Genomic DNA, 23423 nt, shown 5'->3' with positions numbered 1-23423 from the left:
TGTCCCCAATTTAGCAAGGCCTAGAAGCATGGGTATGTCAATTCATCATTGCGACTCTTGTGAACTGACACTAAGATTTGAGGGTCTCAACTTGCATGACTTGTTATTTAATAGTCAAGTTAGTAGGGTGTTAAAGATATGATAGAGCCAATCAGAGTTCAAGAACAAAACCTAGCATTTGTATGCATATGTATGTACATGTATGTATACTAGTTCACCATGCGAATAGATATACATGCATAAACACACATATACATAGATAGTAATATTAACATTTCCATTATCATCAAAAAGTCCTTGCAATTGACCAAATCATCTTTGTCAAACTAAGCATGAATTCTGAAGCATTCAGATTATATACTCTTAGATCATGTTCAATGAAGTAAATAAATCGTGGTTATGATTATTACTTATTTCAGATCAAAGTTTGCTAACAATTAGTTTAACCTAATCATACCCGATTAGGATTGGGTCCTTTAACAATGCTACTTATATATAATCGTGTCTCTTCATGAAGAGACCTATGGTGAATAGACTTGACTGTCTATGTTGTGTCCTTTGGAGCAAATATAAATAAGGATTCAAACAACAGATATGATCATCAAAATAAATGTATGGTTCTATCTCTCCACAATAACATCAGATCTAGCATTAGAAATAAATCACAGTAAGACTTATCTCTTAATTGGATAGTTATCTGATTCATATCTAGAGTAACTTATTATCACCTACAAAACCAAAGTTCAAATCAGTATTATTACAGTCTGATATATTTAGATCAATACTATCACAGTCTAACATCACAGACTGATATAAGTTAACTATCATTTTCATGGTATCAGAGCCAAGTTAGGAAGATCAAAGTTAAACTTGAGAAAGCCTACTTTGATAAGTGCAGTGACACTTCCATTATTGGGTGGGGCCCCTCAAGAATATAAAGGAGGGAGGGAAGGAAAACACATATTACGATATAGATAGGGGCTCGCCTAACCACCCACTTTAGTAGAGGGAGCACACTAAACCTTCCTTTCTAGCTATTGGCACCAGCAGCCAACGACTCATAATGACAAACACAATCAAATTTAAAGATCACCTTGAAGGTGCCAACAACTTCATAGCATGGAAATTGAGAATCATGATGATATTTGAAGAGAACAAAGTAGATTCATATGTAAAAGATAAAAAGACAAAACCTAAGGATGAGCCAGGAAAATCCCAATGGATTGAAAATAACAAGAAATCTATGAAATTGATAGTGGATTCTGTTAGAGAGAACATAGTATCTATACTAGCAAAATAGACAACTACATATTTCGTGTTCAAATCTCTAGAGAGCACATTTGAGATGAACAATACCGGCAAAACCCTTGAACTCAAAACACAATGGAATCACATAAGTATGAACAAAGGAGAATCTTTGAATGCCCTCTTCATGAGAATAACACAATTGAGGGATCAATTATCAACTGTTGGGTATGAAATAGATAGCAAAGAATTGTCCCTAATAGCCTTAGGTGGCCTACCAAACTCATGGGAATCATTCAAACAAGGCATAAGTGCAAGGTCAAAACTCCCAAAGTTAGACCGCCTAAGATTTGAGAAGCTAGACAATTACCAAAAGGAATCAAACAAAAATCCATTAATGAAGACATTGATGTTCTAAATACCAGCCATCATAAGAAAGGAAATAACTTCAAAAGGAAGAACATCATAACGGAAAGGGTTCATTTAGACAAAGCAAAGATGTCTCCCAAATTCAATGTTTCAGATGTGATCAATATGGTCACTATGCTGCAAATTGCCCTAACAGAACTAAGAACCAAGAATACTATGATAAAGTTAGAAAAACAAATAAAGAGGATTCTGAGAAGTTCCTATTCTATTCAACACTATCAAATTATGTATCAAATAAATTCAATACTTGGGTGATTGATATTGAGTCATCTAGACATATCACCAAGTTCTGAGAACATCTAGATACTATGGTGGAAGAGACTGAGGAATAGGTAACTATCGGAGATGATTCTGCACATCCTATAAGAGGAATGGGAACCTGTAACATCAAACTAGAATCAAGCATGACGATCCAACTTCAAGATGTACTCTTTGTACCTAGAATCAAAAGAAATTTAGTATCAATATCTTCCCTAGAAGATAATGGGTGCAAAGTCTCATTCATGAATAATAAAGTTCTGGCATGGCCAAAGAACACTATATTTTAAAAAGCCAAAACTATAGGTGAAAGACAAGGATACCTATACAAACTCTGCACCAAGACCAAACAAGCACTCATTCATGAAACTTATGACTCCAACAGGATCCGGCATAGAAGATTGGGGCATATAAACTTTCGTGCCCTAACTTCCATGGCAAAATTAGTAATAGAACTGACCAAGCTAAACCCTACCCATAATGGGACATGTAAAGGATGTGCTTTAGGGAAAAACACATAGTTGCCGATTCGTGGCACGGATCCGATGGCCGATTCGTGGCACGAATCCGATTCAGGCATGTGAATCGGATCCGTGGATTTGGGATTTTTTTTTTTCCAATTATGATTCGTAGAGGATTCGTGCATATATATATATATGCATTATATATACTAAAAAATAAGAGAAATATACATAATTCTAAAACTAAACCATTTCATAGTATGCATCTATGAATCTAGAGACCAGTATACTTGATCAATGACATTGATAATTAATCTATTTTCATGATTATAAAGAAAATCAACACATTCACATTGAATTACTGAAAGTGAAAGTTTGTAACATTCAAAATATAGATCATTAAACTTAAAGTTTGTAACATGATTTACTCATAAAAGAGTCAAGAGTTAAGACTAAAGTTTTTGATTTAATCATCAAATGGATTTTCAAGAAAATCTACATTAGAGGGGTACTGATGAGCTGCAAGTGCTGCATCTGTATCAGTAGAGGAACCCAAACCACCAGTAGTACTAGTAGAGGGGATTGTTAACTCATAATCCTCCTCCTCATCATCCACATCAATCAAAGTGGATCTAGCAAGATCCCGGATGGTCATATCTAAATCAGGAGTCTCGATTGCTACATCTCGAAGCTTTTCAGGCCCCTTCTTGTACTTAGCATCCTTCCGTGACAGAAACGCAAATTGTTGTGAATAAACACAAGGTCTTCTGATTTTTTTGGAGCCAACCGGTTGTGTTTGACTGAGTGGATAAAGAAGTAAGTACTCCAATTCCGCTCAGCTATAGAAGAGCTGGCCACCTAAAGAGAATTTAAAAATTATCAATACAACAATCAAGATAAATAAATTAAATAATAAATTCAAGGAATTGAGAGTGTTAACCTTAAGCTTAATGTTACAAACTTACTTGGGATAGGACCTTTATGGCAAGAGGTTGGAGGTACGTGAAGGCTTGCCCATGAAGGTACCACCATTTGATGGCACCCATCCTGCTTTGGTCTGCTATGGCAACAGGGTGAAAATCCTCACCTAAGTTGAAGGTAGTAAATTCATTCCTCACAATTGCCCCAATCTCTGGATCTTGGAATATCTTAGTTAGTGCCCTCTTATACCCATCTACAACCTCTACATCTCTAAATGGTGGCACTCTACCTGGAAGGCGAAGTACCTCTGTACTATAGTACCTGGGGATAACAAAGGACAATTGAAGTTTGAACACTATCAAATATCAATAGCACAAACGTTGGATAAAATAAGCACAAGCATTTGATAAGAACTACAGTACCTTGGGGATAGAGCATATGCAAGGAGGTGCAAAGGTGTGGTCATCTTGTTCCATCGATGATGAACAATCTTTTCCACCTTCTTGTAAAGGGTGTCCTCAGGATCATTCTCTCTCCTTTGTATGACCTAGGATATGAAATATGAATAATAATTATAATTAGTGAATATTTCAATTTAAAAATTAGAATCTAGATATCTTTCAAATAAATAATTGTTCTAAAAGAGCATAAAGCTTACCATTTTAATTTTTTCCAGCATACTATCCATGGAATCATAAATATCCCCAAGGCATGGTTCATCACTATCTGCAAATCTGTAATAACCCCAATAGGTTATAACTTCTTCAAACACCAAAAATCTTTATAATTCAGTTGTTTGACATTTCGTCAAACACTTTGCAAGCAAGCTCTGATACCACTGTAATAACCCTCCTCAAATCTGCCCTAAAAAAAAAACTGATGAAAGCTCAAGGAATTTCATCAAACAATTCACATGCAAGGGACGTATGACTGATATAGTATTTCAGCTAGCTTCAAATGACTTTTTCTTCAATTTGCATCAATGAGAATCTTGTGCTAGAAGACTACAATGACCTAACATGAGTGTGCTACTAATTTTGACAATATTCAGTGCATATATATGATCTAAGCATGAGAAATGAACACCTACAGCCAACTGACATTTTTACAAACAATTGGTATGCAAACTAACTAGCTGATAAATAATGATATTAAATTGTTTAAATGACACCAGCAACAATTATCTTCTTAATTGCAATGAAAATTACAATGCTCATGAAATATGGCCAAGACTTTGGCATTTACATGGATTACAAAATGATAATGCTGGTATAATGTACACTTATAGCTGAAAGCTTATAACACCCTAAAAAGCAATACGAACAAAGAACCTGGTTGTAGATGGCTGTAATAATTTCCTTCAATGCTGCCCCTTCTGCTTTGCTTTTTTCGAACTACTTTTTTAACGTGCTTTTTCGGTTCTGCTTTTTCAGGCTGCTTTTTTCATACCCGCTTTTTCAGCCTGCTTTTTCAGTTCCGCTTTTTCGGACTGCTTTTTCATATCTGCTTTTTGGGATTGCTACTATGTTGAAACTCAAGACCATATCTTTCAATAGCGTCAAGATTTTCAGCTTGAAGGGATTTCGTCCTTCAAACTATAGAGACATAATCTCCAGAAAATTTTCCAATTTCTTTGATATTTCCAAGCCTACTTAAAAGAAGCTCTTCCCTTTCTTTTATAGTGTTCTCACAAGAGCTCAATCTTTCGTTTTCTCAATGTGGGATAAAACATCACTCCCTTTATGTAACTTATGTCTCCAATGTTATAAAATAAAGGGGAATCTTTTAATTTAAATATTTCCCACAAACTATAGTCTATGCATTAATAAAGTTAAATATTTAAATTTAACTTTATAAAATAGCTTTATCAATGCAAAACAAATCTTATCAATGATAAACAAGTCTTCTTGCTGATTTTAAACAATTACCATCGACATATCGCTGCCACTGGATGTTCACCCATGGCCAAGATGACTTACTATAAATAGTAAGTATGCCCAAAGTTGCCTCAAAACTCCTCAGAAAGACCTGCAACTGAAACTATCTAGGCCAAATGGCCTCTAAGTCCCTTTTATGTTCTGGTTAGCCTACGGGACCGTGGGGAAATAGGCTAATGACAACATCATGCTATGAATGCTAAAAAAGGGGACATTACAAAAGCGAAGCATTGCCATTATTGGATCGGTGATTTCCAACACATAACTCACAAGACTCCACCAATCCTCATCTAGTATCATTCTTCTCACATTTATGGCCCTTGCTATATTGGAATTCTTCCAAATGCCCCATTGGGGGCTAATGACCATATGTTTCAATGCTTCTTTTACCTTCACAAGTTGTCTCAAGACAATTGTGTGAGAGGCAAAGCGGGTTTCAGCAACCTAAGAACATGTTAAACTCAAGTTAGTAATAAATTTAAAAATTAGAACATGTTAATGTAAAAAACAACAAAAATTAATAATTATGGAATCCAATAATATTCAATTATATACTAAATATACAAATTTACCTTCAATAACTCCAAGTCCGAGAAACTCCTAAAAATTGCTTGTGACATGTGGTGATTTGTCACAAACATTTGAATTTCTTCAGCTTCCTCATATATCCTTTTCACCCGATCTATTTCGGTGCCAATTGCTTTCATCACTAAATTGAGAGAGTGGACGATGCATGGTGTCCAAAAGATATGATCATATCTAGACTCTACAATTATCCCTGCAAACTTTTGCATTGTCCGTGACCACTTGGACAACATTATCAGGACCCACTGACTCTATGGCCTCAATGAGAATGCATGAAATAAATTCTACATCTTTCACTTGCCCTTCACAATCAACTGCCTTCAAGAACATTGCCCCCTTAGGACATACAACAATAACATTGATCAATGGACAGTTTCTACAATCTTTCCACCCATCCGAAATAATAGACACACCCGATTGAACCCAAAAATCTCTTATTGGTTGAAGTTGAGCTTCTACATGTTTCCTCTCATCGTGTAATATGGTAGTGTGCAACTTCTCATAACCAGGCGGTTTGTAAACATGGGTTGCATCATTTATTGCTTCCACCGTCTCCCTAAAATAAGGTGATCTCACAAAATTAAATGAAACACCATTTGCAATTAAACAACGTCCAATTTTGTGATCAGCAATGTCTCTCTTTTCATTTTGGAATGCCCTATCTAGTGGGCCTCTCTTGCAGGTGAGTGGAGATGGGTCTTCATCTTCATCATTTGTAGTTGGCATAGGCAAAAAAGGATGTGTTCTTGTGTTTGTTTGATCGTGTGTTTGTTTAATCGAATGATGGTGTTGGTGTATTTGGTTTTTTGGAAGCACCACATTTTGTTTTTGCAACTACTCTATCAGCATCCTCTTGCTCTTTTGCTAATGCTGCTATTTGTGCAACTAGTAATCCCTTCTTATCACTACCTTGACACATGTTGATTCCTTCACCTGCAGGGCCCAAAAAATGAAGTTTCGCTCAGGAATAGGAGCTTCTATGTTGTATGTTGCAAAAATTACATTTCCATATGTATGCCCCACCCCCAAGACATTGTGCAACTCTTGTTGTGTGTCTCCATAAAGGAGAGCCCTTATCAATTTTGAATCTTGGTGATGCAGCCCCACCCCCACCCACTAAGCCTTGACTACTCATTGTTCTATTCTTGCAATCTAGAAAAAAAAAATGAAAAAAAACCATGCTTCACACTTACACAAAACCTTGAAAATTTGGAAAAATTAAAAATAAATCAATAATCTATAAAAGAACTCAAGAACATGGTTGAAATGCATACCTTAAACACTTCTTGCAAGGTATTTGGAGCTCCACAACCGATCTCCTTTGAATCCAAGCACTTTACTTCAAACTAGCAAGTATGAGAGAGCAAAATAGAGAGCAAATGAACTTGCATTGTGATTTAGAGGGTCATTTTTAGGGTTTAGGGCTTTTAGGAAAAAGAAAACATTAAAAAATGAAGTTGAACCCACTTTTTTGCAACTTTATTTGGGCCCTGTCATGGATCCGTGCATGGATCCGGACAGGATCCGTAATCCTGCCTGTGGATCCGTCAAGATCCGTGGGCTGCGGATCCTAACGGATCCACAAGCAGGATTACGATTCCTGCCCAGATCCTCAAGGATCCATACACGGATCTAGATCTGGATCCGAGGCTTTCTAGACGAATCCAGTAACTATGGAAAAACACTAAGGGATCATTTCAAATTAGTTTGAGCAAAACTAAAAATGTATTGGAACTAGTCCACTTAGACTTATGTGGCCCTATGTCTACCCCTCCATGGGAGGTTCTCTTTACTATGTAATCTTTGTGGATGATTCCTTCAAAAAGTCCTGGATCTACTTCTTGAGGTGTAAAGAGTCAGAAGCAATCCTTAAAAGATTCGAAGAATTCAAAGCCCTAACATAGAGCTCCTGTGAAAAGAAAATTAAATCTCTAAGAACTGACAATGGGAAAGAGTACATTTTAGAAATCATTAAAGAGTTATGTGTTAATGTTGAGATTAAGAGGAAGCTTACCGTACCATATAATCTTCAACAAAATGGAGTAGCAAAGAGGAAAAATAGAACTATTGTGGAGGCTGCAAAATCAATGATGTACGACCAAATCCTAGATGCCCCATTTTGGGTAGAAGCATCAAGAGTAGCCGTCTACGTACAAAATAGATGTCCCCATTCACGTCTTGATAATAAAACACCAAAACAAGCCTTTGCTGGGATAAAACTTGATACAAGCCATCTAAGGATATTTGGTCTCTTATGTACATTCATGTACCTAAAGAGAAAAGGACAAAATTAGAACCTTCTAGGAGAAAAGGGATTTTTGTAGGTTACAGTGAGACTTCAAAACCCTATAGAATATAAATACACGAATAAGAACAAGTAGAGCTGAGCAGAGATGTCGTCTTTGAGGAAGACATCGCCTTCAAAAGGTCAAAGAGCTCAGATGAGTTAGAAGTTCCAGACTCACCTAAAAACATGGAGGAAGAACTACTTCTAAGCCTCAGAGGGAGAAATGAGAAGAAACCTCTAATGAAATTCAAATTGATCTTGAGACTGAGAGGGAGCATCAAGAGGAATATCAAAACAATAACAAGAAATGACCTCTTTGGGCTTAAAAACTGATTGAGAGAGTAGAAAATTTTGCAGCACCCAAAGGGACATTCAGAGAAAGCAAAAGGCCTAAAAAAGTTTCAAACTATGTGGCTCTAATGAACGAGATCATAAACTCGAAACCTACTAGTGTAAAAGAAGGCCTTTAACATCAAACATGGAAAGATGCCATGACAGAAGTGTATCAACTCATCCTAAAAAATTATGCATGAGATATAGTACCTAGACCTGAAGGGAAATTTGTTGTCTCCTCCAAATGTCTCTTCAAGATCAAACATGCTGCAAATGACAGTATAACACAAGGCAAGTTTTGTAGCCAAAGGTTTCTCTCAAAAGGAAAGAATTGAATACAAGGAGACATTTGCACCTATTGCCATATATAGTTGTGTTAGAGCGATCATGGCCATTGTTGCAGTTAAAGTCTGGAAGATACATCGGATGGATGTAAAGATTGCATTCTTGAATGGGACTATCGAAGAAGTTTATTTAGAACAACCTAAAGGTTTTGTGATTCATAATGTATCCTCCCATGTATGCAAACTAAAGAAAGCCATGTACAGACTTAAACAGGCTCCGTGAGCTTGATATGAGAGAGTTGATAGCTATCTAATGAGACTAGGTTTCACACATTATGATGTAGATCCAAATCTATACTTCAAAATTGTTAAAGATTACATGATAATATTAATCCTATATGTTGAAGACATGTTAATTATAGGAGAAGATCACCTTATTGTTCAATGCAAAAGAGATTTGGCTTCAGAATTTGATATGAAGGACTTGGGTATTTTGCACTACTACCTAGGTTTGGAAGTCTGGCAAAAACTTGATGATATTCTTCTAAATCAAGGAAAATACACTATTGATATTCTGAAAAAGATATGGGATGCTAAATTGTAGACCTATGTCCACACCCATGGAAACTAACTTGCATAAAGAAGGCAACAGCAGAATCTAGATTTGCAGATCCTACTTTTTATAGACAAATTATTGGATCTTTGATGTACTTGGTTAACACTCGACCTGACATCTGTTGTGCAGTGAATGCTTTCAGTTAGTTTATGTGTGAACTACAAGAGATACACCTCGTTGTTGCAAAACATATACTGAGGTACCTATAGGGTATATTGGATATGGGCTTGTTGTCATGCATTTTGCCACCACAAAATATAGGTAACAATAGGAAACCTTTCAATTTAGTTTCACATTTCTCTAAGCTTGATTCATTATTTAATTGATTAGTATTGATCAACCAATCAGTACCAATTGATATAATGAATCCTTTCATTGAAGACTTTCGTCAAGTCTTTTTCGTTTTTTTTATTGTCAAGCCTATACTTGATTTTTGAAGTCTTCAACATCGTTTTCTTAGTTTTTGAGTGTGTGTTTGTTGGTTTTTAGTCCTTTAGTTTCACTCAAGTCATTGCTTTCAATTTTTCCTTCGATTCGATCTATCTTAGGGCTTCATCAGAGTTGGCAATCAAAAGATATAACCAATTTAAGGCCCAAAAAGTGGATCTTTTTGATACAACTGCACGAATTAAAAATATAATATATTTTTAATTTGACTTTCGATTTTTGAAAAATATAACTTAAATTCACTTTATGTAATGTTTTTAAGTTACTTCATTATTTAAATTTTTCACTTAAGTGACTATATTAACTATATAGTTCAATTTAATTTTTTATTTTTAAATCAAATGCTCTAAGCAAATATTACTTTCAAAATGATATTTGCACATTATTTTTTTATTTGATAGTGTGAATATTATTTATGTCCCATTTAAGTGATATTTCATTAAAAATTAAATTGACATGTATTCAATTCATCACTTAAGTTGTTTTCAACATGTCTACAAGCATATCTCATAAAAAAAATGCAATTGCACCTAAAAGGTGTAATTTTGATGGAATGCATGTAATTACAAGTAAAACATGCAAAAACATCAAAAAGTTGAGATATGTATGTCATATGCGTTTACCTCTAAAAGGTGCATTTTGGCCTTGAGGTTGCAATTGCAAGTTTTTAAAACATGTCTTTGCACCTAAAAGGTGTGTTTGGCCAGTGAGACATGTATATGCATCTCTCAAACCCGTTTTTGGGCAAAAAGTGTATTTTTAGAACATGGATTTACACCTAAAAGGTGTGTTTTGGTGTTGGAGAAGCTCACTGCATGTTTTTAAAACATGTAATCACCTCCAAAAGGTGCATTTGCATTCAAACATATGCATTTGCCCTTCCAAAACCTGTTTTGAAGATTGGAGGCAAAAATTCATTCATGTGCTCACCAAAAACCTATTTTTGGTGAGAACCTTCAAATATCTCCAAACCAAATCAATGAGATCATCACTATAAGGTCGTTTTTTCATTTGAAGGTGTTCTCAACCATCTAACGTTGTATTTCCATGCGAAACATTTTCTTTTTATCTCATTTTAGAGCACGTTTTGACAAAACAAAGCCCAAATTTGAGCCTTCAAAATGCATGTTTTTTCCCAATAGGGAGTTGTTTTGGTGTTTGAATCTTTCTTGATCATATTGGAGGGGACATTTTTACATTACACAGTAAAAATCGATTCATGTAATACCCTCTTGGAATCACATTTTTGTTAAAAACAGGTTTTCTTTTCATTCTTTGCTAAAAACGTTTTGTGTTATGGTATGAATTAAGCACGTTTTTTGGATTGGGCATGAAAAATGCCTTATTGGATGCTCATTTCGAATTACTCTTTGCAAGGATGAAGAAATCCAATTTTGTTTGAGAATTTTTCAAAGTTGGAGTTTTTCTCCTTCATTTTTAGCACACAACCATCATGTAAGTGGACATTTTCTTTCTTGCTAATTAATTTCATGCTTATATTGTTGATTTTATGCATGTTTTAGCTTGATGTTTTACACTTGTTGAGTTGGATGCCATGGGAAGTACATTTTTCCTTTGAAAATGATGAAATGTTTCATTTTCATGTTTTTGGATTTTCCCCAAACTCGAAATTCCAATTTTGCATATTGAAGTAGCTTGCTTGTTGACAGGTTTGAGTCTTTTGCCAAAGGTACATTTTTTGTTTTTTGTTTGTTTTTGTGTTTTCTTTGTTTTCTTTTCAGTTTTTCTTCATTTTGGAAGAAATTGTAAGTTCTTTTCCAAGAACTCGAGCACATTTCACTTCACTCCACCTTTCATTATCTCGTGCAAGTGCATCATTTCATTCCACCTCCACTTTGCATGTCATGACACATTGCATCTCATTTTCCACATGCAATTACATGTAATCTCATCCTGCATATGCATTTAGACATAATCTCATTCTTCAAACCTCATTGCATGTTTGTATCAAGTCATGATTTCATGTAAATTACTTTACATACAATTGCATCTTGAGAACCCGATTTTGGTAAAGGTCCCTCTTTTAAACACTAAAGTCATCATTTGCACACATCCATATGCATCCTAACTTGCATTCTCGGCCATACCCATAGAAACCCATCATTCCCCACATGTAATCCATCTTTTCAAATCCGACTTTGGCCTTTTCCATCCAAATACATATGCTTTCCAGTTCATTTCCAGCCATCATACATCTTTCATAAGTATCTAATCCTTACTTCAAACACTCATTCTCATGGATTGGTCGTTGTAACTCAAAACCCAAAGTTCTCAAGGATTCAATCTCATTGGAAGATGTTATCATCTTCATGTTGCGGCTCACTCTTCAAGATATGTCAAAACTTCTTCAACAAACAGAGATATCTCGTAAAGAAGGCATGTTTCAAATCAAAGAAGTGGTAGTTCATTTAGTCTCCATTTTCCCAATCGTTGTCCAAGAACCTGAGTTCGTGTGGGAATGCACCAAGCACTTTTCTTTCAAAAAAATTTAAAAGTGTTGGTGGAAAGTTGTTTAGAATTCACATGAGGACATTCATTGAGAAGGTCTTCAAAGTGTCAAAGACTATAATGTGCCAATCTACAAATGAGAATTCACGACAACTTGAGCAAAGAAAGCTTGATCACATCATGTTTTCAAATGACAATGGACAGTTCATCAAAGAGAGTCAGAGGCTACCAAAAGACCTAACACCATGATTATCAAGGTGAATACAATGGCACGAATACAAGAACTCCTGATCCTATTACCATCTGGGATTGCATCACCAAGTACAAGGCCCTTCAAAACAATCCTTATGATTGTTTCAATTCACTTCCACCTTTCTTCTTCTTCTTCTTTCATGTTTGTAGTTGAAGAGGATGTATTACATGAGAATGTGTAATTATATGTAATACGACTTACATGTGTAATGACATGTAATCCAATAATTTCTCTTGTTAGTTAGACCAAATCAAAGTTAGTTGAGTTGTTCCCACTTTTTCCTCCTTTTTCTCAACTCCTTTTCCTATATAAAGGAATGCCCCCTCATTGTAAAAATCATCTTTTATTGTATGCAAGAGAGATCTAGAAAAATTGTGCCAATAGAACTTTGATTGTGGAGCACTATTTTGATAGGAAAGTGAATATAAAGGAGCAATTGCAACTGAAATTTGATCGAGTGCAATTGTTACTTGTGCGAATTGGAAGCTTTGTCTATGATTTGCATATGTTATCTTTGGTTCATGTGATCTTGTGTTCTTGATAATTGAGCGTAAAATGAGTTAAGAAGCAATTGGAGTTGGAGCTTTGACTAGGAGCAAATGTAGAGATATATAGACTAGAAGCTTTGTTTGTAGCTTATATCTCTTTCTTGATTCACAAAATAATTAGGATACCTTTACTCTTTGAAGTCTTTGTGTGTCTTTGTGCCCTATTAGTAAAGCTTATTCATATAGAATTATGACCAGACTTAGAGCCAAATCGGTACACTTTTAGCTAGCCTTTGACTTAGTGTTGGTTTATCAGTATCACCATTTTCAACTTTTAGATAGAAGTGTAGTTAGAGATTTCACCTTGCCCATTACTCAATCTGCAAATAAGTGGATTCTTTTCTGAAAGTTAAAGAGGAAAGAATATTGGTAACACCCTTTTACAAAATCTCTCAACTTCTTGCTTACCTTGAGTTGATCCAAAGAACAGTGAGAAGGGGGAACCTTCCCTTTAAGGTCGCAAAGACTCTGTTTCACACCTTGTGGCCGATCATCCTATTTTGTGACTGGATTTTACCCAAAACTATTGGTTGCAAAATATCCACCCAGTAGGGCTCAAATATAAAAAATTTGATCTAGACTTACATGGATACTCAGATTCAAATCAAGCCAAAAGTGTGACTGATTGAAAGAGCGTGTCTAGATGTTTTAGTTTGGGATCAACCATGATCTCTTCGATAAGCAGGAAACAGTCTTCCATAGCACAATGCTCTATTGAAGAAAAATACATTGCAGTCACCATGGGAGCTAGAGAAGCAATATGGCTTCGAAAGTTGATTGTGGGATTATTTGGTCAACCCTTGAAACCTACTACTATCCACTATGACAATCAAAGTTGCATCAAGCTCTCAATGAATCTCGTTTTCCATGACTAATCCAAGCATATAGAGATCCCTTATCACTATGTGAGGGATATGGTTAAAAGGAAACCAATCCAGTTTGAATATATTGGTACAAATGATCAAACAACTAACATTCTCACCAAGCCTCTCTCCTGAATTAAAGTGGAGTACTTCAAAAAGAAACTTGGTATGGTTGAAATGTAATTTATTGAGATTAAATCTCAAAAATTTTCTCTATTTGTACTAATATATACATAAGGTGTTTAATGTGTAAAATATTTTGTCATATGTGTGACTCTATGACTATATGGGCTCCTGTATACGTTACTGAAAGATGGCAATCTTTTTGACGATATACACTTGTATACAATATTGTAAGGTGACGATTTTACAATGCTTCCGCACTCGGATCAAAGAGCATGTGGCAAACATTAGGCACAATAGGGTTTACATATTGGCATTAGCTGAACATTCTTTTTCTACCAAACATCACATATGTTCGAAGAACACACAAATCATCTCCAATGAGGACAACTATTTCAAAAGGAAGCTCAAAGAAGCCATTGAAATTAATAACCACCCTGTCAACTTCAATCGTGATGATGGTTGGATCCTCAACCCCTCTTGGCATCCTATGTTATCCTCAAGGGACAAACACCCTCGTTGTGATGGTTAATCTCTTTCTCTCCCTTTCCTTCTTGCTTGGTTGGTCTCCCTCTTCGTGTTTCTTGTCCCCTGTCATTTCTCCTCCTCCTCTTCTGCTTAGGTGGTTCGTGCTCCTCTTCATCTAGGGTGGCAGCAGCGTTAGTGTCTTTGTGGTTCTTCCTTTCTTCTCTTGGATCTTCTTGTCTTGTTTGTGTTCGTCTCGATTTGGGCGTTGTGCTTTTTTCTCTTTGTTTTGCTTCTTGATGGTGCTCTTTTACTCCTTCGGCTCTTGGGGTCCTCTTAATTAGGCATGTCTCACTTTCCACCTCACTTGTTTCCCTTTTCGTTGCACTTTCATCCTAGGTGCTTCTATTGGTGTTCTTTCTCTCATTTTGTTTCCATCCTATTTTTTGTTTCCTTTTTCTAGTTTTATTGTTCTCTTATTTATATACATATAAATATACACACATATATATACATATATACATATGTATATAGGCATATATGTATGTATATATGTATACATATATATACATATGCACATATATAAGCATATATAGGTTTTTTTTTTGTTTTTTTCCAACTATATATACATATATACTTATGTACATATATATAACATATATATAGATAGGTTCATTTATTTATTCATATTGATCTTTGTACAATGTCTAGGCGCATATATACATATGTTACTCATATTTGTCTTTTTGTGGTGGTCTTTTGATTTTTTTGGTCCCTTGTTCTTCTTTTCACACATGCACATCCTCACACACTTATACAAGAACGTAATCACACATAGATGTGTATGTTCAATAGAGTATTTCTATGGTTGGGAGGCATGCATGCATATACATATGTGCATATATATATATATATAGGCACACACAAACACACATATACATCTCATATGTATTTACATACATGTATGTATGCAATTATACACATGTATATATACATGCTAATATTCACATATAGGTAGGAATATATAGACACACACATATGCACATAGATATTTACGTGTATGTGTGTGTGTGTATATATATATGTATGTATGTATGTATGTATGTATGTAATATGTATGTATATACATATATATTTATATATATATATACATATATATGTATATAGGTATATATACATACATACATATATATATTCGTAGGTGTTTGGTCACTAATAGGTTTGTGCAATATACAACATTTTTGACATGCATGTATGTTATGGTTATATTATTATGCAGACACACATATAGGATATTTTTGGCTTGCACATATTTTTAGATATTTTTTAGGTTTTTCCTCTTATCTTGTGTTTGATTCTCCCCCCTCCCCACCTTTTTCATCAGGCATTTTCTTAGGATTTATTAATTGCTTTTCTAACATTTCTTTTTATTCTTGTTCTTGGTTTTTCTTTGGTCCTTGTGCTTTCTTGTCTAGTTTTTTACCCCACTTGTATTATTATTATTTTCCTAGCTTTCAAGTGTGTGCAATCCCTCTTTTCTTGGTCCCTTGATCTTGTGAGTCTATGCTAAATCTGCAACTTACATTGTTTTACATCTCTTGCTCTCTCAGCCTGATGATGGATCATGTAATGTGATTCGAAACATTGATGGTAAAAATCTCAACACAATCTAAACCAGAAGCTAAGCACCATAACTATCATGGATTGTGGAAATGTGATCTCTTTCATAAATATCATGCTTAATAAATATCATGTTGACTTGATATTCATGGAAATCTTTTGATAGTTAATATCTCTTGGACTTATTGATAGATATCATGCTGATTTGATATTAATTGAGTATCAATATGTTCCTTATGAGATAATCATAGTGGATATTATGTGATGTAATATATGCAGATGTGCCATGATATGTTATGGTAGACATCATGTGATGTGATGTCAGTGCACATACCATGACTAGGATACATGAATGTCATAACTTAATGAGCTATATACTCCTTGATATCATGAGTTAGGTGATATCTAAACCAGTTCCTAGCTAAGAGGGAGTGTTAAAGATATGATAGCGTCAATCAGAGTTCAAGGACAAGACCTAGCATCTGTATGCATATGTGTGTGCATGTATGTATACCAATTCACCATGTGAACTAATGTACATGCATAGACACACATATACATAGACATTAATATTAGCATTGCCATTGTATACCAATTCACCATGTGAACTAATATACATGCATAGACACACATATACATAGACATTAATATTAGCATTGCCATTATCGTCAAAAAATACTTCCAATTGACCAAATCATCTTTGTCAAACTAAGTATGAATTCTGAAGCATTCAGATTATATATTCTCTTGGATCATGTTTGATCAAGTAAATAAATCATGGTTATGATTATTACTTATTCCAGATTGAAGTTTGCTAGCAATTAGTTTAACCTAATCATACCCAATTAGGATCAGGTCCTTTAATAATGCTCTTTATATATAATTGTGGCTCTTCATTAAGAGACCTATGATGAATAGACTTGATCGTCTATTTTGTGTCCTTTGGAGCAAATATAAATAAGGATTCAAACAAGAGATATGATCATTGAAATCAATACATGGTTCTATCTCTCCACAATAACATCAGATCAAGCATCAAAACTAAATCGCAGTAAGACTTCTCTCAATTGGATAGTTATCTGATTTATATCTGCAGTGACTTATTATTACCTGCAAAACCAAAGTTCAGATCACTATTATTACATTCTGATATATCTAGATCAGTATTATCACAATCTGATATAAGTTTTAAAAATCATTTTCACAGGGTTTCCATTTTTGGCAGTACAGTTGTGACACCCTGAGTGCAGACTCAATCAATATTTTATTGGGCTTTAATAAATAGTTGCATATTGAAAGTTATTTATTAAGTCTAGCTTAATAAATGACTTTATAAGCTTCATGTTCTAATTTGATGGTGTTGAAGAAGCCTCTTTAGTGAAAAGTGGGCACAAGAAAACTCTAGCCATTGAATTATAAAGGAGTTATTATATTTAAAAGTTGAATATGCTTCCAAATGCAAAATCATAATTTAAGTAAAAAGAGTGAGCATTAAGCCTTTTAAGTGAAAAGTGCAAGTATGAAGCCTTTTAAGTGAAAGGCGTGAAGGAGAGTCTTCTTGGATTGAAATGTTATAAAAGAAATGCTTTGTGAGAAAGCAATCATTCCTTGATTTCTTTTTATTTTGTTTGAGTTTCTCTCCAAGCATTTGGACATGAGGTTCGAGGAAATCTAGTTCCTCCTTTGCACTTTGAGCTGGTAATTGATCCAATGAATTGTGTTTACTGCTGAAGGTGTATGAGATCGATTGGTGCTGACATGTACCAATCTTCAAATTCTGGTTTGCATATTATCATTCTGAATTTGAAGGTATTTTATTGAGTTTCTTCATTTAAGTCGCTGCAATTGAGAATTGATTGGGAAAAGCTCTTGTACGGACAATTACGTGTAAATTCTGGGCTGAAAAATGTCACTGAGAGACTCCTAAACAAGCTATGATCAACCAGGAAAGGCAGCGATTGAATACATACATTAGCATGTGTTTTCTGGCACCCGCGTTTAATATTTTTGGGGAGCCATTGTTTTGCTACAGACAGGCAATTCTTGCTTGGTGTCATCTCCTACAGCAGCGGTATAAAGTACTAGTCTGCAATTTTATATGTGGCGTGGGAATTCTTCTATTTCTGCTGCAACTTATCAAACGCCATAGACATCGCAGGTTCTTTAAGTAATTGCTTTGTCTTTACGCTTATGACTCTAATAATTGCATTCATCAAAATTTGCAATCGAAGATTATATTCGCAAGCTATAGTAGTTTTCATTAATTCTTCCTAGTGATTGTATTTGTATAATCTGAAAATTACAAAAAAATCATATATTCTCCAAAAACACAAAAAATCATAAACTTTCAAAATAAAAATAAAAGAATTCTTCGGCATAGATTGAGGGTGAGCCAGCAGAGCTCTTACAGTGGTATTAAAGCTTGCTTGCAAAGTGTTAGACAAAATGTCAAACATCTGAATTGATGTTTTTCAAAGTTAGAACCAGCAGGAATTTTTACATTTTGGATTGATATGAAAAAGTTTGTGGACATGACTTTCATGCTTATTGTGACTTCGACAATACAAAATAACAAATGAAAGTTATGATAGAGATTTAAGGAAGACCCCTGGTTCATCTACCAATCTGTGGTCTTGTTCTAATTTAATGCAGTTACAGCCTTGAAACCGTGGTAGTTTCAATTAGTAGACACTTGTAGACTTTTCTAGATAATTTTTAGGATTATTACCACTTAGAAAATCATAAATACAGAAAATCATATGCATCTTATCCTAAAGGAGGTTGATGGTTCATCTATCAGTCTGTGTTCTAGTTGTAAGTCAAGTGTTTATAGCCAGCCTTGAAAGGTGGATTTACTCTCCTTTTGGCAATGTGGCACTTCAAGTTAAAATTGTGCACTGCAGATTGCTACCATCTTCAAGTGATGAATCTAAAGCTTCTTTCACTTATTCTAACTGTAAGTAATGTCGTTACTTCATTGAACCATAGATTTTGTTTGTTTCCAATTCTACCATATAATCATCAAAAGTTTTGCCAGTAGTGCGATCACAGGTTACTAGAGTTCTAACAAAGATCAAACCAATTTAGGTTAAGATTTAAGCTCAATAGGAAAAGCCATTATAGGACTCCTGTACAACTAGATTTCTTGTTTGTATGCATATATGTCTATAATTGGAGTAAAATAATTACTCTACTTTCTTCTTCCTAGTACAACTTACAGCTGGTTTGGCTCTTCTCTTCGTTAGTGGGAAAAGTCTGGTGCCAGCACCACCTCCAAGAATAACAGATACAACTGTCCTAGGATCTACCTTTGTTGGCTCTGTAGTATTTACCTGTGAATTTGACAGATTCACATAAGTTTTGGAAAACAATATAGGCACCATCCTAAGCTAACAATTAAAAGTCCCAAAGAAATTTGTCAATAGTTTCCCATAATGCATCATAATCAATTTTTTCTTACTAAATGTAATTTTAAAAACATAAAAACCTTTCCAACCACTAATGGTTCTCTTTTCAACATTATAGTTCCATTTTAAATGATAAATATATTCCAAAAAATTTGAAAGCTATGCCTAGGTGTTGATATCATAAAAAATGGAGGGTATGATTCTCTTTTCATTGTGATCATTATTATCTTGATTTCCTCCACATTAAAGGCAAGTTCATACTTCTCATAGAATTGTTGAGCACTAGGTGGTTGTTGGATGTTGGGGAATTTTTTTTAAAAGAAAACAATGTTGTTAAAAAAAGGATCAAAATGAGCCCAACCAAGTCAATACTAATGCATCCCTTGCCATATAAACATTCCTAGTGTTCTCAATATAGCTAGCAAAAAATGTAGTAGAGGGGCTAACACCCTTGCTTAAAGTATGATCATTTTTTTAGAACTGAAAGAAATAATAAATTAAGTAGGGTCCAATCACTTTATTTTCAAATTGGCAACTTAAATTACTATAAGTCTGACATCAAATTTAATAAGTGCAATATAATTCGAAAAGGGCCTTTAGATGTAATTAAAAATATTTCATGCACTTGGAAGGAAAACTAAATAAAAATACAAATAAATGAAAGAGAAGGCCTGAAGTAGGTACCCATAAAAGAGAGGAGCTGGGCTCAAAGAAAATCATTTGATTTGTCATTTCATTATTCCATCCATTTTGAAGATCAGACAAAACCCTTGGTATTAGATGAAAACTAAAACCCTCTTGGCTCTCCATAATTGGGTTTGGGACTCCATTTGTAGCAATTCTATTTAAGGTTCACACTTGGGTTTATAGATTGAAGTCATTTTCAGGTTGCTACACTGTCACTAAAGTGATTTATATTCGTTTTGAACTTGCTAAAGAGCTGCTAGGGTGATTTATTTAATTTTTAGCTTGTGGAGATTTGGATTGATTAATATTTGCAAGAAATTAGATGTATATTTATTTGCTTATTGAAAGACATTTTTAGGCCACTCCAAACTTAAGATGGATAATTCAAGAGGGTTTGTCGCTGATATTGCATATATTGTTGCTGATCACATTAGCTATCAGATATAAAAGTAAGATTTGGGGTTTCTATTTCGATATTTCCATGTTTGTTGTTGTAGTAATAATTTATCTTGATACTTTCATGCTCAGTTAATTTTAGTGTACGCGAATTTTATATGATTATTGGTGAATGATAATATTGCTGTCTCTTAGAAATTACTCATAAATCAGGAATTATATTCAATATAATTGACATATACAGTTTAGCTATTATGTGTATCTTGTAATTGAGCATGTCTTCTAACTATAATGCCTTGCCCACATGCCCCATCATAGACAAGGAGCACCCTTATCTCTTCTGCACCTTTAGTTTAGGTTTTTGTTATGTCGTTTCCCTCCATATGGAATATTTTTGTTCAGATTCTGCATTTTCTCTGCATTTAGGAAAAATTGAATGCATCTTTCATCACATGGATTAGGCCAGCTACATTTCAAAACTTGCTTAGGCTTGAAAAGACATAATGGAGATGGAGAGTCGTTAGGGGATATAAAGTTTCAATGGGTTTTCGAGGAGGTTATCAGAACCTTCAACGGAATGAATAGAATTGCCATGACTTTGTGAATTTGGAAGGATCATTTCAATCAACTAAGTCATGGAACAATTGAGTAAAATGGAAGAGAAATGTGGCTAATTATGAAATAAGGATATTTTGGATAGTTATGGATTCCCTCATAACAATAATTTATCACCTTAAACACTTAGTATTTTTAGATAAAATACATCAAAGAGAATGTCAGCATTTAGACTATGTTGAGGATTTAATATATAAAAGTGCACCCCTTAAGACATGGAATAAAGATACTTCAAAAGGAGTTCAGCAATTACACATTGGCAGGGATTTCACTATATTTCAGATAGTGTTTTGTCTTTACTTCCAAAGGTATTACATAGCCCACCAAAGACATAGCATCGATAATGATATTTAATCCAGAATATAAAAGCGTGCCCTTCATATTACCAAATGCATATATTCTCTCTGACATTTCAGATTGTATAGAACGTACTATCCTCTATGATAATTGCTTGTGCAGGATATATATATATATATATTATCCTGCAATAATACCTCATGTTGTATATGAATTGCCTTTCGCGATATATACACTGTGATCTCAATATTGTATGATATCATGTCTGCATATATTTGTTATCATTGCACATGTCTCAGTATTAATAGGTCTAGGAGTTGCCTGTTCTGATACCATGTTAAGGTATTATCACTGAAAATGTAATAGCAGTACTTGTGATTTCTATGTGTTCCAAAAGCAGCGATCTCTCTTGAATTTATATTGCAGATGAGACAAGGAGAGACAGACATGTCTATTCATTAAGGCATACTGTTTCATTATTTATGATTAGTAATTATTAGACAAATATTAATTATATTATGATTATTTATATATGTGTGTGTGTGTGTAAAATGTATGTATACATTAATTGTCTAATAATTACTAATCAGAATGATTAACTAGTAATAATGACAATGTATCTCATGGTTAAATCAATTGGACTGAAGCTACAACATTAACAATTCCATTATTGTGAGTTAAGGCCAGTCCTAAATGTCTAAAATGATGCTAATTTTCCTATGCAATACCAAGTTATTGATCCATTCATGCCAATCCATTGCATTGTCATGATTCTTTGATTGTGACAATCTGAAAATGAAGGACTATAACAATATTGATTACAGTGAACTTGAATTTCAATGTTCTCAATCATGTCAATATATAATGCTATAAATGTTTATCAATAATGGCTGTGGTGTTCTCATGTAGATATCCATAGATATATTTATGAGAATGAAAATACAATATTTTATTCTTATGATCATTTTGATGCAACCATAGAATTGAAACATATTTAATAAGATGTGGCACGGAGATTGATTTAAACGAGCTTAATAGACTTGCAAGGTAATGAAATGATGTTTTTAATGTAGGATAGGTATCTCCAAAGGAAGAAAAAAGTGAGTTTATAAAAGACACCCAAGATTGATGAAAGTTATAAGATCACCAAAATGAAGTACACTACAAGGGCATCTTAACTTTCCTACTCAAGCAAATGTCATAATAACCATGGAACAAGTTCAAGAAATATGTGGGTACAAAGGGTACAACTAGAGAGTGTCACATAAAATAGTAAAATATTCAGATAGAAATATTCAAAACATGTTTTTCTTTGAAAGTAGGGAATTTTGAAATCAAATAAGATGTAACATTGAAAAATCATAGTACATTTTCCTTTATCTTCTATTTTCACTTAGAAACATGTCATTTTTGTCTTCTAGTAGGGCCATGTACAACTACTTTGTCCTCTGATGGGAGTAGGTATAGGATATTAATTAAAGGATCCTAGTGTTTCTAGAAGACAAATTTGAGCCCTTAGTTTTGAATTAATCCCCATCATTGATAAACCCTAATTATCAATACAACTGAAGATTTGGTGATTGGGTGATGGTGTACTGTCTTTGAGATGTTAAGGATGTTTGATGTTGTGTTTGAGGTAGAGTTCTTCGTTTTTCCTTTCTTTTATTGCTTTCATGTGTCTATTGTACCCAAAGATTTCCCTTAGGGTTTTGACATTAGTCCTTTCATTTCTCTCATATTCTTTATGGTTTTTTGGTACCCAACTGTTAAATTCTTTCACTGTCATTCTTTGGATGTAGAATATAGGCTATTTGTGTACTTTTGTGTTTTCCCTATCCCTCCCTAACCCTCATGCATGCCACTAGGTTTCATCTGAT

At 34.3% G+C, this 23423-nt stretch overlaps 1 protein-coding gene across 3 annotated transcripts in view; it reads right to left on the bottom strand.

The window, feature by feature from the left end:
• LOC149534628 (glucose-1-phosphate adenylyltransferase large subunit 3, chloroplastic/amyloplastic-like) overlaps positions 1-23423 on the bottom strand; it is a 362597-nt gene that overhangs the window by 253212 nt on the left and 85962 nt on the right. For 2 of the 3 annotated variants that reach the window (XM_089803934.1, XM_089803935.1), the window contains exon 3: positions 19363-19476. In XM_089803934.1, the coding sequence (XP_089660060.1) occupies positions 19363-19476 (114 nt within the window). Of the gene's footprint in view, positions 1-3358; positions 3636-3736; positions 3862-3972; positions 4049-19362; positions 19477-23423 lie in introns of all 3 variants that reach the window. The other variant, XM_089803933.1, reaches the window with a different exon arrangement.

Source organism: Cupressus sempervirens, chromosome 10, assembly GCF_028749045.1.
Source record: "Cupressus sempervirens isolate cs-2001-9-10 chromosome 10, ASM2874904v1, whole genome shotgun sequence".
NCBI classification, from domain to species: domain Eukaryota; kingdom Viridiplantae; phylum Streptophyta; class Pinopsida; order Cupressales; family Cupressaceae; genus Cupressus; species Cupressus sempervirens.
This window is presented reverse-complemented; position numbering and strand designations above follow the sequence as displayed.